The following is an 18,359-nucleotide window of genomic DNA, read 5'->3' as shown; positions in this document are numbered from 1 at the left end:
TTAGTTTGTACTCATACCCATTTTTACATTTATTACTATGTTGCATTCCACCTGGTAGTTACAAATCATAAAATGAGGTAAAAGTGTGGTAAATAATAAAAATATGCAGTGAAACATTTTTCCATATGCTCACTTCAGCACTATTTCTAAGTAAAACATACCAGAGGAGACAGTACATTTCAAAAATTATATAGCAGTTTTTCGATCTTCTAGAAGAGATAAGAGATACAACTGAAATTTGTCAATAAAAGCTTTAGGAATATTTGCACGTACACATTTACATTCAAGTTGATAACACTAGTAAATTTTGTTTCAATACAAATTATGTTAAATAGCTCTTAAATTTCAGACATGGTCATATATATGTTATTTGAAATTCTTTTTTATCTAGATACAGATCTTGATAATGAATCTCTTGATGATAGATGTGCGGCTAGTTTGTCCCGAAACTCATGAAGATAATTATATTGCTGAAAAAAGTAAAGATATATTGAAATACATTGTAGAAAACTAGTTAGCAGAGTAGTACAATCCTAGTAGGCATCAGGAATCAAAAAATAATTGCTAAGCACAATTCTACATCCTTTTGGGTAAGGAAGCGTTTGCATTATGGAGAAGTTTTACTTTTTGATAAAGCTGCATGTGGTGTGAAAAAACTTACTTGAAAAGTCTCTCAAAATCAGAAGGCAATGTGTAATACATATGAATGTTTTATAAATCTGTAAAATCCTTTCTCCTTTTACTGGCAGGATCAAATTAAAATTAAAAATAGTACACGAAGGCATTCTATTTGCTAATGTATTTTCCTCTAGGGGTTAAGTAGGGAGGAGAGGGTACTTTCTGTAATAGTTAACAGTGGTAGATTCAAGAAAATCTATTTCTTCATTTATAGAAGCCCTAGATTCTGCTGCTTGTGATATAACCCATTTGCAACAATGTTCAGAGTAGTCAATATTTTTTTTAAAAAAATGACTAATCTTAACAGATAAGCAAAATTAAAAAAACTTTAAATAATTTATTTGGAGTTTTATTTTTTTTTATTTTTAAAAAAAAAATTTTTTTTTTTTCAACGTTTATTTATTTTTTTGGGACAGAGAGAGACACAGCATGAACGGGGGAGGGGCAGAGAGAGAGGGAGACACAGAATTGGCAACAGGCTCCAGGCTCTGAGCCATCAGCCCAGAGCCTGACGCGGGGCTCGAACTCACGGGCCGCGAGATCGTGACCTGGCTGAAGTCGGATGCTTAACCGACTGCGCCACCCAGGCGCCCCTATTTGGAGTTTTAATAGTTTCCCAGAGGATGTTCTTATTCTGCCAATCATCTCATTTCTTCTCATTATTGGGAAGTTGAAATTGCACATTGCTCAGCACATCAGCACAGAGATCGGAAAGCCTGTTGGCCACAGAATGCTGAGATGATCAACTGGACAGCCTATATAATGTGGGCTTAATTCACTCCAAGATTAAAGGTGTAAAACACATATGCAAATGTTTGACCATTTTGTTTTGAGAGACTTGAGAACATGTTGAATTTGAAGAATTGTTTAACAGATAAGAAGGTGAATTCTCTGTTTTTAGAACCTGTACAGTGAAGTGCATCCTGTATGGATTATTTTGAACAACCTTCTTTAAGCCCTGAGAATTATGCTGCTTGGTGACTTTGTTAGTTACTATAATAATTCATATCCATGACACTTGGGTAGACCCCTGCTCCTGGGAAGATGGACTCAAGGCCAGGAAGCCACTAAAGGCCAGGCCTCTTTAAGAGTGCCTGATCCTCTGGTTTAGTCGATTAATGCTGACACAGGGCACTTGGGAAAGGAAGGCAAATTAGCTTTACATATCTAGAAATAAAGTGAAATCTGCAGAATCTTTCAGGAACATTAATACATAATAATATCCTTGGGGCATTGCTACTGCAGAGATTTTGTGACTGTTGAGGGGAAAGTAAATGAGGAAGATGTCACTTTAGTTATCCACAGCAAAGGATAATTAGTATTGCTTTGCATTTTTTGTATTCTAGTCATTCATCTACTTTAAAAAAATTTTTTAAAAATGTTTTTTATTTATTTTTGAGAGAGGCAGAGCACAAGCAGGGGAGGGGCAGAGAGAGAGGGAGACAGAATCCGAAGCAGGCTCCAGGCTGTGAGCTGTCCGCACAGAGCCCAATGTGGGGCTCGAACCCACGAACCATCAGATGAGGGACCTGATCCGAAGTCAGACGCTTAACTGACTGAGCCACCCAGGTGCCTCTCATCTATGTTTATTAAATATTTTGGTGAGAGGATCTTCACTAGATCTTTTAGGCTAAGAAACTACCAAGTTTATGGTAATCCCCTCATTTTTCCAGATGAGAGGATTCATTCTGAGAACTAAATGGGTAAAAACTGAACAGTAGTAGATCCTGCGAGAGTAAACTGGCAAGTTCAGATTTTTCATCATTTTGTTTGAAACACTGTGTACTTTTTCAGACATCCAGGTTATATTTAAACATAAATGTTGAACAGGTGATATCTGAATAATAGAATGCAGTGGGTTTTCAGTGCCCTTTTGATGATACAGGACACTGTGTCTATAACTGCCCCTAAACCACAACCACACAGAACAGTCAACCTCCTTACCTTTATAGTCTGTATTGCCCCAGATCCTCTTAGGTCTCTCAGGCTGTCTATGGCTTGCTCTGGTGAAACTGTGTCAGACAGGTATAGTAGGAGACAAGCGGCTACTAACAGAACATGTTAGGAAAATAGTGTATTATTAATGATCGGGTAGAGCATTGTATATTTAATTAGACTTCAGCTGGTGCAGAAGATGGAGTTTGGTGTAATTGTTCCAAACGAATTAAATGACTGAGGTCTTTTAGTGTGTGTTTTTTGACAGTTAAATTATGATTTTAAATGACTGCGGTTGAATTGAAGTTTAACACTGGCTTCGTTCTTTTTAACAGCTTTATTGAATTATATTTAATCGACCATATGTTTCATTCATTTAAAGGGTACGATTCAGTGGATTTTAGTGTATTCACAGATATGTGCACCCATCAGCACAATTTTAGAACATTTTCATCCCCTCAAAAAGAAACCCTGTCTTCCATTGTCATCCTCCCCGGTCCCCCATCACCCCTCCCCTGAGCAACCACTAATCTACTTTCTGTCTGTGGATTTGCCTAAACATTTCATATAAATGCAACCATATGCGGCCTTTTGTGATGGGCTTCTTTCACTTAGCATAACGTGCTCAGGACTCACACATATTGAGGCTTGTAACTGCTTCATTCCTTCTTAGGGATGAATAATATTCCATTGTACAGATACACACTTTGTTTACCCACAGTCACTTGATGGACATTTAGGCTGGTTCCAGTTTTTGGCTATTATTAATAATGGTGCTATAAATGTTCGTGTCCAAGTTTTTGTGTAGACATGTTTTCATTTCTTTTGGGCATATACCTCGTGAAATTGCTGGGTAAAGGGCGACTGTATGTTTAAATGTTTGAGGAAGTACTGCCAGACTATTTTCCAAAGCAGCTGCACCATTTTACTCTGTCTCCAGCAGTATATGAAGGTTCCAATTTCCCCAAATCCCAGTGCATGTTTTCTACTTTTCGGGTAATAGCCGTCCTAATGGGTATTAAGTGGTATCTCATTGTGGTTTTGATTTGCATTTCCTAGATGACTAATGATGGTAGGCAACTTTTCATGTCCTTAATGGTCATTTGTGTATTTTGTTTGAAGAAATATCTATTCAGATCCTTTGTCCATCCTTTAAATTGGGCTGTCTTTTTATTATTGAGTTGTAAGAATTCTTTTTAGGTAAGTCACTTATCAGATATATGGTTTGCAAATATTTTTTTCCCATTCTCTGGTTATCTTTTCATTTTGATAATGTTCTTAGAAGCACAAAAGCTTTTAATTTTGATACTTTCCAACATTAAAAGGAATAACTGTTAACTCTAGTATGGCATTTCATTAACTTTGTTTTCTAATACTTTTTTTTATTTTTAAAAAATTTATTTATTTTGAGAGAGCGAGAGAGCCAGGGAGGAGCAGAGAGAGCAGCAGAGAGAGAATCCCAAGGGGGCCTGACACTGTCATTGCAGAGCCTGATGCGGGGCGCAAACCCATGAACCGTGATATCGTGACCTGAGCAGAAACCAAGAGTTGGACGCTTCACCTCAGTCGCCCCTTCTAACACATTTATTAAAAAGTGAACAGTAGGGGCGCCTGGGTGGCTCAGTTGGTTAAGCGGCCGACTTCAGCTCAGGTCATGATCTCGCGGTCCATGAGTTCGAGCCCCGCGTCGGGCTCTGTGCTGACAGCTCAGAGCCTGGAGCCTGTTTCAGATTCTGTGTCTCCCTCTCTCTCTGACTCTCCCCCGTTCATGCTCTGTCTCTGTCTCAAAAATAAATAAACGTTAAAAAAAAAAAAAGTGAACAGTAATTACATGAAGTAATTAACTTTGGTTTTCATACTTATGTTACCCACGGATATAATTTAGAATTTACTGTCAGTATCCTAACATCTGCATTAGAAAACAAAACGCAAGAATGTAGGTGCTAAGACTTGCACAGTATGTTTTGCAGAATCCTTCAAAATAATGTTGAAAAGACTTCCCATTCCCACCCTAGCTTTCTAGAGAATACCGAATTAAGGGCCTTGAAATTCATTCATTCATTTATTTATTTATGAGAGCATGTAAGAGTCTGGGGGAGGGGTTGAGAAAGAGGGGGACAGAGGATCCTAAGTAGGCTCTGTGCTGACAGGCAGTGAGCCTGACGCAGGGCTCAAACTCACAAACCGTGAGATCATGACCTGAGCCGAAGTCGGATGCTCAACTGACTGAGCCACCCAGGCGCCCCTTTAAATAAATCTTTAGGTCTTAGCAGATTTATATTGTGTTTTGTCTCATTTTAATACAAACTGAGCACATGGCCCAGAAACAGGATATTTTTGTCTACTTTGAGGATTTAAAAAAATTACTGAATAATGAAAATAAATTTCTTACCAAGACAAGATCTTCCAAGTCCTCCATAACAGCTGAAAGGGAAGCACAATTTGAATATTAGACATTTTCATTTCACCCCGCCAATTAGAACTAAAGACTTGCTCCTTCTAAATTTGCCTTCTGTTTCTAAATTTAATAGTGCCTGCTAGCACAGTGCCTGGCACACAGAGGTTAATAAATATTTTTACATTAATAAAGAGTAAAGTGTGCTTGTTTATTTGTTGGGAGGTATTCTCTGAATACCTCTAAGGATCAATGCAGGCAGGCCCTTTTTATTGATCTTTTTAAACACCAGTATCCACATCAGAGAAGTGGAACATGTTACTAAATAGATAGAAATCAGACTATTTTTACCAACTGCCAGTTTATTTCCTCTGTCTAAACAAAACCTTAGTGGTTATGGGACAAGTCCATATGACACAACTCCTTATTTATCTAAAAAGAATACAGAGGTGGCATGTTATAGAGATTTAAAGCATGGTTTCTAGAGCCCTACTGTCTGGGGCTGAATGGTCAATCTGTCATTATTACATGTGTGAACCTAAGGAAGTTATTTAACCTCTCTGGGTCTCAGCCTTTTCATCTATCAAATAGTGACAGCCACAGAATCTGTATCATAGTTAGGACTGAATGACATAACTAACATTTGTAAAGGGCTTACAACAGAGCTTGGCACAGAGTAAGAAGTAAATGAATGTTAGCTGCTATTGTCTAGCCTTGTGAAGAAATCAGCAGTCTGTATAACTGGATTTTCCAGAAAAAAATCATGATTAACCTCAAAGCAATAAAACCATTCATTCTAACTACTTTCAAAGATGCTAAAAAAAATGTATTATACAATTCCTGACTTTCTTAGAGGGTATACTGAACCTAATTTGGTACTGCTGACTTATCAGGAACATAAATTACTGTGGTGTACTGAAGATGAAGCTGGAGATACATGTCTTGGGATAGGATGTGAGATAGAGGACCAAACAGATACTGACTCCTATGTATTCATGAACTTGCTTTCCACAAATATGCCAGATATAAGGATCTACCATAGACAGGTGGAGAGAGGTAGAACACTTCAGTGGTCTTCTGCAAGATGAATACTGCTTTCTACCCATTGCTACCTTTATCTTTCCTCCTCTGATTCCTGCTTATCCTTCAAGTCCAGCTCTGAACTGCCCTTGTGCCCCCACAGAAACTATCACTGTCATTTTTGCTGCCTTGTGCATACCTTGTGTGAATCTTACTGCACTTACATGTAGTGTTGTTAGCAGGGGCTCCTTGAGGGTGGGGAATGTGCCTCACAGTGTGTGTTTTGTATTCACAGTGTTTGGTGTACAGTGGATGTTATGGGTTGAATTGTATCCCCATAAAGCTATGTTGAAGTCCTAATCCCTGGTACTGTGAATGTGGCCTTATCTGGAAATAGGGTCTCTGCAGATGTACTCAAGTTAAGATGAGGTCACTGGGCCCTAACCCAACTGGGTCATCCAATATGACTGGTGTCCTTATAGGAGGAAGGACCCTGAGAAGACACAGCAGTGCAGAATCATGTGACGACAGAGGCTGAGATTGGAGTGATAATGGCTGTGAGCCCAAGGACACCAAGGAGTGACGGCCACCACTAGAAGCTAGGAAGAGGCAAGGAAGGATTCTGTCAAAGTCTCAGAGGGAATATGGTCCTGTTGACACCTTGATTTTGGACTTGTAGCTTCAGAACTGGGGGAGAATAAGTTTCTTTTCTAAGTTACCTGTTTTGTAGTACTTTTTTTTTTTTTTTTTTTTTTAGAAATAGCACAGTACAGTAGGCAAGTAGCATCCCCTGATTTTATAAAGCAACAGGAATGCACAGGGAGAATCAGTGAGACAGTATTGGCAGGCAGCAAGACAGTGGAAAACAATTTACCAGACCTAGTTTCTGAGAGATAAACTCTAGAGCCATCTAGCAATGTGGGCACTCAAAGATAGCAGAATGGATAGAAAATTGTCTTTATCCAAACACTAGTCACTATAGGACACCTTTGAAAGCTCTAGGACAATGAAAATTTCCAGTCATCAGATACCTTATTTTATGGGAACCAGAAGCATTCAACATATGCAGGGGCTACCCAACCATCTTTCCATCCTGTTTGTATTCTGTTCAAACAGCAGACAGCATTTGGTGTGCTAGAACTTGCTCGAGTAGTATTTGTTAAATTTCACTATCTGAGCTAGTTTGATCTCTGGAAACTCTTCAGTAGAGGCTGCTTCCAAGGATTTATTAAAAAAAAAAAAAAATCTCAGGACTGATTTGAAAAATGGGCCCAGGAGTGCCTGGGTGGTTCAGTTGGTTAAGCATCTAACTTCGGCTCAGGTCATGATCTCGCTGTTGGTGAGTTCGAGCCCCATGTCAGGCTCTGTACAGAAGAGCCTGCATCTGAAGAGCTTGCTTCAGATTCTGTTTCCCTCTCTCTCTGCCCCTTCCCCACTTGCACTCTGTCTCTCTCTCTCTCTCTCTCAAAAACATTAAAAAAACCATTAAACATTAAAAAAAATTTTTTAAAAATAGGTCCAAAAATTGGAAAATATTTTTCACCAGCCACAGCTAATCATCTAATGCTATTTAACTTAGTCTTACTAGAAAATTTAGCAGAGACAACTTTAGTCTAAAGTTTTGCTTTTATAATTAGTAAAGCAATTAGTAATTGCTTACAATTACAGATTATGCTTTTCTCTAGAGAAAGGTTGGAAACTGTAGAATGTGGGATGGTTTCTCTTTATTCCCTACTCTCCTGGCTATAGTTCTCTGTACATTAGAGTTTAGTTCAGCCACATATGGTTTGTGTCCCCAAAGACCCTTGTACTAGCTGGTTTGCCTTCAAATGGAAACTGTTGACATGAGGCCCCGGAGCTCTAGATTGAAGGAGAGAAGGTAGCTGGGCTTGCCTTTCCCTTGCTGCCCTGAGCCCGGCGCCCTGGTTATTTGGTATAGTCTGCATATTTTCTAGCTTAAAGCAGTGACTTTAGGGCTTTTGAGGTATCAAACTATTTAATACTCTATCTTGTTCCAGAAAGGATTAAGCAGTTTATTAGGATACAGAAAGTACAAGAAGCACAGAGAAGGACTAGTTTGCTGCCTATGGCCGGCCCTCTACTGTTACGGGTCTCACTGCTGGCAGGGCATCTACTATTATTATCCATAATACCACTTCTAATCTTTGTATTGCTACTGTCCGTTGCTGATTGTCACCCCCTTTTTCCTTTCTCTGTGCTTTTTTTTTCTCTCCTTTTTTCTCCCTTAACACATTTTATTTTGTTTTAAACTTCCATACCAGCAGCTTTGCATAGCCATTGACAAGCAATGGGAGTCTCTCCTTCATTTTGGTGAGAAATTCCTATCATCAAATGTAATTTTCCAGTCATATTTTTAAGACTGCTCATTGCTTATGAATGATTTCTTTGCTAATTAGAAAAAATTTTTTTTACACTTCTTTATTTTTTTAGAGACATAGAGAGACAGAGCACAAGTTGGCAAGGGACAGAGAGAGAAGGAGACAGAATCCGAAGCAGGCTCCAGGCTCTGAGCTGTCAGCACAGAGCCTGACATGGGGCTTGAACTCACAAACTGTGAGATCATGACCTGAGCCGATGTCGGACACCCAACCAACTGAGCCACCCAGGCACCCCAGAAAAATTTTTTTTAACATTTATTTATTTTTGAGAGATAGAGACAGAGCACAAGTGAGAACGGGGCAGGGAGACAGGGAGACACAGAATCCAAAGCAGGTAAATATCTGAGTGCTTGCTCTGTAGCAGACATTGTACTAGAAATTTCATATCTTATCTCTTTTTTTTTTCCTTAAAGTTTATTTATTTATTTTGAGAGGGGGGATTGAGAAAGAGAGAGAGAGAGAGAGACAGAGAGAGAATCCCAAGCAGGCTTTGAGCTGACAGCATGGAGCCTGATGCAGCCCAACGCAGGGATCAATCTCATGGCTGTGAGGTTCTGACCTGAGCCGAAACCAAGGGTCAGGTGCTTAACCAACTGAGCCATCCAGGTGCCCCGATGCCTTATCTCCTTTTAATCCTTGCACCAAACTATAAGGTAAGTAATAAGTGAGTAAGGATGCAATAATTGGAAAAATCATTCTGACTGGGACATTTCTCATGTAACAAACAGAGAAAAGAAAAACGTACTGTATTAAGGTTTTCCGGTTATTCTTAAGGCAGATTGTGAGCTCCTCCATTATTTCACAGCAGCTGGCTATGTTAGGAGTCCCTCCATCTGGGATTGGATGATGATGAGTGATAATTCCATACTGATGGTAGAGGTCCAAAAGGTTTGGGACTCTGTATTTTGACAGTTCCCCTCTGGTGCAGAAAACAAATATGTCTTGTATACCATAGCTCTTTAGTTCTTCTGCCAATAGACCAAGAGACGGATACACATGTACAAAATATTACAAATTTAAATACAGTCAAGACAGAGAATGTGGTGTTAAATTTCTTAAGCCAAACTAACAAATGATAATCTATACATTTGAAATACTTATTGATAATCTAAAACAATATTAATCTGTCTTCAAAGTAGGGTAAAAATCAAGTCACTAAGCACAAAATAGGAATTAGAAATGCCTGAACCAAAAGGTGCTTAAAATTAAACCTGACTTAATAATTCAAAATGCTTTTTACTGAATTTAAGATGAGTCAATTATATTGCTGTTCTTGAAAAAAGATCTTTTCAATACTGCTTTAAAGTAAATTTTGAAACATCTAATATTTCAAGATAAACTCTTGTGAAGAACTGACGGCACATTTTTCCCCCTGATTTTTTCTCACAAAATTCATGTTTGTTACTTTCATCCCTGCTGTTTTGTTTGACCCTACGCCTTGTATGTAAATCTCCAGCATGCCCATGGTGCCTGAGCTCATGTTCTCCTTTATGTTTGTACTGTGCCACCCCATCATGCATCTAATTTTGTGAACTAGGTCTCCAGAAATAAAACGTTAACTGTGTTAGAATTATGCAACTTAGCTAATTTTCACTATAATGAATATGAATCAAGCAACTGTACTATAGGCCATTCTATACACTGGAATGTCCTTATGGCAATATTCATTATAGACCATTAGGTTCAAAATGAATAACTAATTCTGGATGATCTCAGTCTCCTCTCTCCCCCTGCCTCCCAAATCCTGGGCCATTTAAGCACAAAGTGCCTTTCATCATGAACCTCCAAATTTGTACCTGAAATGTGGCTAGTGCAAATTGAGATGTATTGTAAGTGTAAAATATAGATCTGATTTCAGAGGTTAAGTACAAAAAACCCATATCTGAGCCTGGGTGGCTCAGTCGGTTAAGTGTCCGACTTTGGCTCAGGTCATGATCTCGCGGTCCGTGAGTTCGAGCCCCGCATCGGGCTCTGTGCTGACTGCTCAGAGCCTGGAGCCTGTTTCAGATTCTGTGTCTCCCTCTCTCTCTGACCCTCCCCCGTTCATGGTCTGTCTCTCTCTGTCTCAAAAATAAACGTTAAAAAAAAAAAAATTAAAACAAACCCCCATATCTCATTAATAATTTGTTTTATGCTTAAAGCCATTGACAATGTACTATTTAGGCTATGTTAGGTTAAATAAAATATATTATCAAGTTAATTTCATCTGTTTTTAATTTTTTACTGTGGCAACTTAAAAATGTAAAGTTACATACATGGCTTCTATTTGTGGCTCCCATTATATTTCCAGTGGACAGTGCTGCTTTAGGTAATACTATTATTTTTTTTGTACTTCTAAAAGGATTAAACCTGTAGTTAGCATACTTCACCATTTTCTTTTTTTTTTTTTAATTTTTTTTTTTAACGTTTATTTATTTTTGAGACAGAGAGAGACAGCGCATGAACGGGGGAGGGTCAGAGAGAGAGGGAGACACAGAATCTGAAACAGGCTCCAGGCTCTGAGCAGTCAGCACAGAGCCCGACGCGGCTCTCGAACTCACATACCGCGAGATCGTGACCTGAGCCGAAGTCGGACGCTTAACCAACTGAGCCACCCAGGCGCCCCATACTTCACCATTTTCAAGAGTAGGTAGTTTTCTATCTGCCTCTCGCACACATAATTGCTATTATACAGTGGTTTTCAAGCTTTCCTAGAAAGGACTCTGAGGAGGAGCCACAAGAGCTGGTGCAGGGAGAGTCTAGGTCTCTCCTATCATCAGATTGTCATCTCTTATACATTGGATTGGATTGCATTCAAGATCTCAATGGAAGACAAAAGGTTTGGTAAGCTATTGGAAACCCCAATTTCCAAAATATTGGAAGGGAACAGGGCTTTCCAAAATGTGCAAGACTGGTTCTTGAACTAGTGATTTTCATTATATTTTGCTTATGACTTAAATGGTCTCCAAATGAAAAGTTCCTACCATGGCAGATACCTCTAAATCAGAGAATCTTTACAAATACTGCAAGAGTCAACTAATCTACTAGCCTCCAGTCCTTTTTGGTAGGTAAGGAATAAATTAGAGAAGGTACATTAATAAATTGATACTCCAAAACAACTGGGAAAAAAATGTAAGATTCAACAAATTTTTACTGGTCAGAATCAAGATATATGACATATTTATCTTATATATTTATATATATCATTTATATATTATATTTATCTCTATATTTATTTTGTTGTATTATAAGGACATTGGTAGGACTATTAGCCTTGAGCTATTCCAGGCCAAGCAGGATAAAATATTTCGAAAATCCAAGTTTTTTAGTACCATGGAATATGTAAGCTCCAAAGTGGGGTGGATTGTCAGAATATTTGTGGGATTATTAGACTTGAGGCTATAGTGGTATGAACATCTTTGGGCCTGTGAAGATTGGCCCTACTCCATCTTTATCACCTAGATGCTGGATCTCTAAATTCTAACCAGGATGGACAATTTCACTACTACCTCTGGGTTCCCAGTTCAGGCTTAATTTCTGCTATCACAACAATCAAGTCTGCAAAGGATAGTGTGTTCAAAGATCTTGGCAGTGAAATGTCAGTTTTCTGTTTACATACCTTCCTCCCTCTAATGTATACATTTTAAACTCAAATGCAATTTCTATGTGTAACTACAACAATCGGTGAAAAGCAATGCTATGTTTAGTAAATGAGTTAGTTCTCTGTGCCCTTTGCAAATACATCTTCTCATGTTAGAATACATCTATAGTTTAAAACTATGAAATATCAAACATTTATTTGGTATACCAAACAGAGACTAATGTTTGTTCTTTTTGACAAAGAGATTATTTTCAGTGTTATTCAGAAAAAAACTATTAATATGGTTGTTTCATGTTACACCTACCTGTATCTTTTTGGATATTTCTTCTAACATTTTTAAATTTACAACCTATAAGCAGTAATAAGGCAAGTGAAAAAGTCAGTTTTTAATCATATATAAGAAATATACTTAAACACAAACACAGCTACTTTAGAAGTCATACCATATGATCATTTATATGTTGCGATTTCATTTTGAATATGGATTTCGATTTCTTATATTCTTAGTAATATAATTGCAGGGATTCAGAGATCCCAGCTGAAGGAACTCCTCATCCAAAGATTCTTTGCTCTGTGTCCTTTCTATAACAAGTACCTGCTTGTTGCCCTCAGCCTCACCTGTACCCCAGTGTTTACGTTTCATTAAGGTAGGTGAGTCAGAAATATAGAACCATGAATGTGGGTCTGGAAGGGTTGACGAGTGATCTGTGTTCTTTTAGCTACAGCCCACAGGAGGGCTTCCAAAAGTGACTTCCCCAGGCTGCTGGTCTATGAAGTTCTCTTACTGCTCAGTACAGAGTATGATGTGTTAGCTGATAAAAAATTATCTGAAGTATCTCAGTAGGAAGCCAACTGTAAACCTACCTGGAAGAGCACACAAACCAAGAAACTGAGAACAATTCACTCGTGACAGGGGTAGCCTGAAAAGAATAAAACTTTAATTCAGTTTTTTAAAAAGTTGTAAATGGAAATTCAGTTTAACACATGTGTGCTTGGCACTGAACAAGGGTGTTTTAAAGTTTGACCATAGTCATAAAACAAAAATGCATATGCAAACATCAATGTGTTGTTCACAAAAAGGCCCAAAGAGGCTGGAAGTTTTAAAACAGGGATTTATCATTTACTTTGTCACAATTTAAGTCTTAAAAGTGGCAAGTTAACTTAAACTTACCTTAAAGATAATAATGGCTAGATTGCCTACAGGTAGTATAAAGCATTAAGGTTTTAAGTTACCCTGTGGTATGATATCTGAGATACTTTGTATTAGTAACCTTGGGGAATAAGCTAGAAAATTATCTTCTGACGATTTCATCCCCAGCATTCATTCTATATTACTATTTTAAGATTTCTTTGTAGCTTCCTCTTTTAAAAAAATATTTTTTTAAATTTTTTTTTTTTCAACGTTTATTTATTTTTGGGACAGAGAGAGACAGAGCATGAACGGGCGAGGGGCAGAGAGAGAGGGAGACACAGAATCGGAAACAGGCTCCAGGCTCTGAGCCATCAGCCCAGAGCCCGACGCGGGGCTCGAACTCACAGACCGCAAGATCGTGACCTGGCTGAAGTCGGACGCTTAACCGACTGCGCCACCCAGGCGCCCCTAAAAAAATATTTTTAAAGTTTATTTATTTTGAGAGGGAAAGAGAGTACAAGCAGAGGAGGAGCAGAGAGAGAGGTAGAGAGGGAGAATCCCAAGCAGGCTCTGTGCTGACAGGGCAGATGCAGGGCTTGAACTCATGAACTGTGAGATCATGACCTGAGCCAAAATCAAGAGTCGGATGCTTAACTGACTGAGCCACCTAGGCACCCCATGTTGTAATAGATTTTGGTTAAAATAAAACAATTTCAAGAAATCATATTCCCAGTTTACAGTACTCAGGGACAAAGTGGGTAGAGGCTAACCTTGTCCAGAAGACAGAAGATGAGTTTAGAGGAAAACAGAGGTCATCATATAAATACCATGTGACTCTGAAAATTAGATGAGGTTTTGAGTTTGAAAGGGGGGTAAGGAGGGAAATGAAAGATAATTGTTATTTGATGGTGGAATAAAAGGAACTTTAGGGATAACACCCTCTTTTTCTCTTCCTATAGTTGGGAATGGTATTTTCTTTTTAAAAATTTTTTAGAAACTTAAAAAAAAATTAAACTCCAAGTTAGTTAACATATAGTGTAATAATGGTTTCAGGAGTAGAATTTAGTGATTCATTACTTGCGTATAACACCCAGTGCTCATCCCAACAAGTGCCCTCCTTAATGCTCCCTCACCTGTTTAGCCCATCCCTCCACCCGACACTCCACTATCAACCCTCAGGTTGTTCTTTGTATTTAAGAGTCTCATATGGTTTGTCTCCCTCTGTTTTTATCTTATTTTTGCTTCCCTTTCCCTATGTTCATCTCTTTTGTTTCTTAAATTCCACGTAGGAGTAAAATCATATGATGTTTGTCTCTCCCTGACTTATTTCGCTTAGCATAATATACTCTAGGTCCATCTACGTTGTTGCAAATGGCAAGATTTCATTCTTTTTGATCGCCGAGTAATATTCCATTGTATATATACACCACATTTTCTTTATCCATTTATCAGTCGATAATGCTGCTATAAACATGGGGGTGCACGTGCCCCTTCGAATCAGCACTCCTGTATCCTTTGGATAAATACCTAGTGGTGCAATTTCTGGGTCATAGGGTAGTTCTGTTTTAATTTTTTGAGGAAACCCATACTGTTTTTCAGAGTGGGAATGGTGTTTTCTTAAAGAGAGATTATTACATTTACAGGGATGAGAAAAAGCATTGATTGTTGTAGAGAATCTGGTGTTAACCAGAAGTCACTGCCAAGATTTTTAAGTTGATTCTATATAGAAACATTTGTTTTTTGCTCTAGTATCTGTGGTAATATGGCTTTTATCTTAAGCAGGGTCTGCTAGTAGATGCATGACTGTGGCAAGTAGTTCTAGGATTTGACTAAATGACAAACAATTAAATATCTCACCCTATGTTTGGTATACTATTCTTTTGTCCTAAAAGAATAAGTAAGTTTTGGTACCAAATGGGAGATATTCTGATTTTATCTCAACTCCTTAGTTACTTGTTTCTACTATGGTTTTCTGAATGCAGAAGAACAATTTCCCCCTAAGCCCCCCAAAAAGGAAAGCCTTATTCTATCATGGATAGTAAATAAAGCAGAATTGGAAAATCCCTTAAAGATTAGAATTATACAACCAGCAGAAAAAAAAATCACTAAATATTTTTTATTTTGTTTATTTATATAAAATAAATATTATTTTATTTATTTATTTTTTATTTTATTTATAAATATATTTTATTTTATTTTTTATTTTATTTATTATATCATAGATAGTAAATAAAGCAGAATTAGAAAATCCCTTAAAGATTAGAATTATACAACCAGCAGAAAAAAATCACTAAATATTTATTTTATTTATTTATATAAAATAAATATTTATTTGTTTATTTTATTTATAAATATTATTTATTATTTATTTATTTATTTAATTTATTTTGAGAGAGAGAGAGAGAGAGCACACGAGCATGTGCATATGAGTGAGCAGGGGAAGGGCAAAGAGAGAGACAATCCCAAGCAGGCTCTGGGCTGTCAGCGCAGAGCCCGATACAGGGCTTGATCTCACGAACTGTGAGATCATGACCTGAGCTGAAATCAAGAGTCAGACACTTCAATGACTGAGCCATCCAGGGACCCCACTAAATATTTTTAATATGCGGACTATGTATCTACATGGATTGTGATGTACAGATCAAATAATTTAGCTCATCATTGATCAGAAGTTTAACATACCATGATATCTGAATTGGAGTCTGTTCATCTTCAATAGGCTCTTCATCTGATGAGTCAAACTCACTTGTTTGCAATGAACTAGGCTTCAAAAGAAATCAGTTATGTTAAATAACTGTAAAGAAAAATATTTACATATAAGCTGACCCTTGCTTAACACAATGAATGCATATTTGCAATTTATTCAATTTGGACTATGAGAATGGGCAGCAAAAATAAATAGATTTTACCATCCTATTGATAATTACAGCACTCTGATGGAAAGAGAGTTGGATTGGTAACAAACCAGGATTCTGGTCTTGGCTCTGCCATTTACCATATAATCTTGGACAAGCAACTCCAATTTATTCTGGGTCTCAGTTTTCCACAACTAGAAAGTGAGGAGATATATTCATTCATTCACAAACATTTCTTGAACACCTTTATTTGCCAAGCTCTGGAGATGCAAAGAGCCATGAAATAAATAGCTTCAGTATAGTTGGAGGGAGAGATATGTGCATAGATTACAGAAGAAAGTTGTAAGTGCTAACCTGGAAGCATAAACTATGCACTTTAGGGCAGGGAAGGGAGTGACTGCTCAGGGAGCTGGACACAGCTTCAGAGGACATACATTAGCTGGGTCTTAAAGGATGGGCAGGAGGTTTTTAGGCAGATAGGGAAGAAGTTAAGGCAATAAAGGCAAAAGGGGAAAGAGCTTGTTTTCAGGAACTGAAACATCAGGGCAGAGAAGATGAAGCTGGGGTAGTTTGCCTCCTCCATTTCTCAAACAATAACCCCCCCTAAGAGCCTACTAGTTTGGTGGATGGGGGTGTACAGGTAGGATAACCTGCTACTTTGTGAACCCATGGACTAGACACACTGAGATGGACTTTGCACAATGATCTAAAGAGTTGGAACTCAATCCTGTAGGCCTGTTTTCTAAAGGAGAGACAGCTGTTTCATAGGACCAGTGAAAAACGCACCTTTCTTCTTACTTCCTACTTGGAACCAACTGAGAGATAACACAGTGGAGAGGCAAATAGAAATCAAGAGGTTAGTTTTATTACTGAGTGTTAAAGGGAGGACGTGGCTTTAAAGCTGTGGTTAAGTGGGCTTGTCAATTCTTCACTCCAGAATTGGACTCATTCCCCCAGTCATAGGCAGCTATGGACAACCCAGGGCTCCTCAGTGGCCAAGAGCGCCCTAGGAAGTAATCTCTGCAGAGAGAAGGGATGAAAGGGTTCAGCTGCTTGTGTTCAGCTCCTCTCAAACTGGGGGATCAGATCCCTCACTCTGTCCCTTCTGGGGACAAGTGGAGAAAGAGGCCAAGAATGAAGGACAGCTGATGCCTCTCCACATGGAACCACGGGGATTAGCAAGTGTAACCAGCTAATGTCCTTTCCAGCTCTGAAGCTATATTCTATAATGGTCTTGTTTGTTACTACAAGATCACATTACAGAGCCATTTAGGCTACGGATTTGAGTTGCTTTGGATCTCTTTGTATTATTATTATCAACTCAAAGGTTTTTAAATATTCAATAGGCTGCAAACCCTGGTGGTGGGTGATGTGAGTCAGGTGGGGCCACAGCACCTTGCGCCTGTTTTTCCTTTCTCTTTAAAGCCGTTTTGATGATTCCAGATTTTCAGAGAGAGAAAGAAAGAGAGTGTGGCCCATTCACTCAGCCTTTCCCAGCCAGGCTTACAAATCCTAACAGAGTTGGACGTTTCTGCTTCCCCTGGCCCAGGGATTCTGGACCCCAGAAAAGGACGCGGTGCCAGTTGGCCCCGGGGGATGGTGAAGCACCCACAAATGGGGATTGGCAATCTTTTATAGTGAGGTTTTCCCCGTCTGCGGTGAGGACCGCTCTCCAGTGGGCGCGGGGCAGCCCCGGACATCCCTTGGGGCTGGGTATCAGGCAAACTGATACACGGAGACACCTAAGCTCTCCATGCCTCAGTTTCCTCCATAAAACGGGATTCAGCCCTCTCTGGCAGGGCTCTCCTGAGGCTTAGGAGACTCTGCAGGAGACAGTTCCCAGCCTGTGCACGACAGGTTCACAACGAATGTCCGCCTTCCCCTCGTCCGCCACCGACCCTGTTCCTTTTCAATCATCGCTCTCCCCAATTTAGGAAAGCGCCACCTCCCCGACCTCGGACGGTTACAGCGCGAGTCAGGCCCGGGACCAGGCCTGGGCTGTCCCTGGGCCCGCATACTGGCTTCGGGGACCGCTTCTCTCCCTGTGGCTTCGCTTCTCCGAGCCTCGGCCCGACTCACCGGCTTCATCGCTGGCCGCCCCACGTCGTGACCTGCTGCCGCCTCCGTCTAGCAGCACCGGCGCCTCAGCGACCGCCCCGCGCGGAGGCCGCCCCTCCGCTCAGCTCATTGGTACATCCTTCTGTGAGGCGGGGCGCGGCGACTTCTAGGAACCAATCAGACCCTCTCCCTATTTCTTCCTCCGCCCCCGAGTACCTTTAACTGCTCATTGGTTTCTAGGGGGCTTTTGAAAGACGCGCGGGAGGAGGGCCCTGTAGAACGTTGATTGGCTGGGAGGGCACCATAG

At 39.4% G+C, this 18,359-nt stretch overlaps 1 protein-coding gene across 2 annotated transcripts; it reads right to left on the bottom strand.

Annotated features, from left to right (window-relative positions):
- CDKN3 (cyclin dependent kinase inhibitor 3) lies at positions 1-18,132 on the bottom strand. Of its 2 annotated transcripts, XM_030319137.1 has the most exons (8): positions 18,074-18,132; positions 15,822-15,904; positions 12,872-12,927; positions 12,312-12,356; positions 9,173-9,395; positions 5,006-5,037; positions 2,623-2,726; positions 1-470 (listed from the first exon to the last, which is right to left on the bottom strand). In XM_030319137.1, exons 1-8 carry the CDS (start codon positions 18,080-18,082, stop codon positions 384-386), a joined length of 639 nt encoding a protein of 212 aa, XP_030174997.1. In that variant the 5' UTR covers positions 18,083-18,132; the 3' UTR covers positions 1-383. The 2 variants fall into 2 exon arrangements, with proteins under 2 accessions (XP_030174997.1, XP_030174998.1); XM_030319138.1 differs by lacking the exon at positions 12,312-12,356.
- Between the last annotated feature and the right edge of the window lie 227 nt (positions 18,133-18,359).

The sequence above is a fragment of the Lynx canadensis genome, chromosome B3 (assembly GCF_007474595.2).
Source record: "Lynx canadensis isolate LIC74 chromosome B3, mLynCan4.pri.v2, whole genome shotgun sequence".
Classification (NCBI taxonomy): domain Eukaryota; kingdom Metazoa; phylum Chordata; class Mammalia; order Carnivora; family Felidae; genus Lynx; species Lynx canadensis.
The sequence above is the reverse complement of the archived record's forward strand: the minus strand, read 5'-3'. Positions and strand labels throughout refer to the sequence as shown.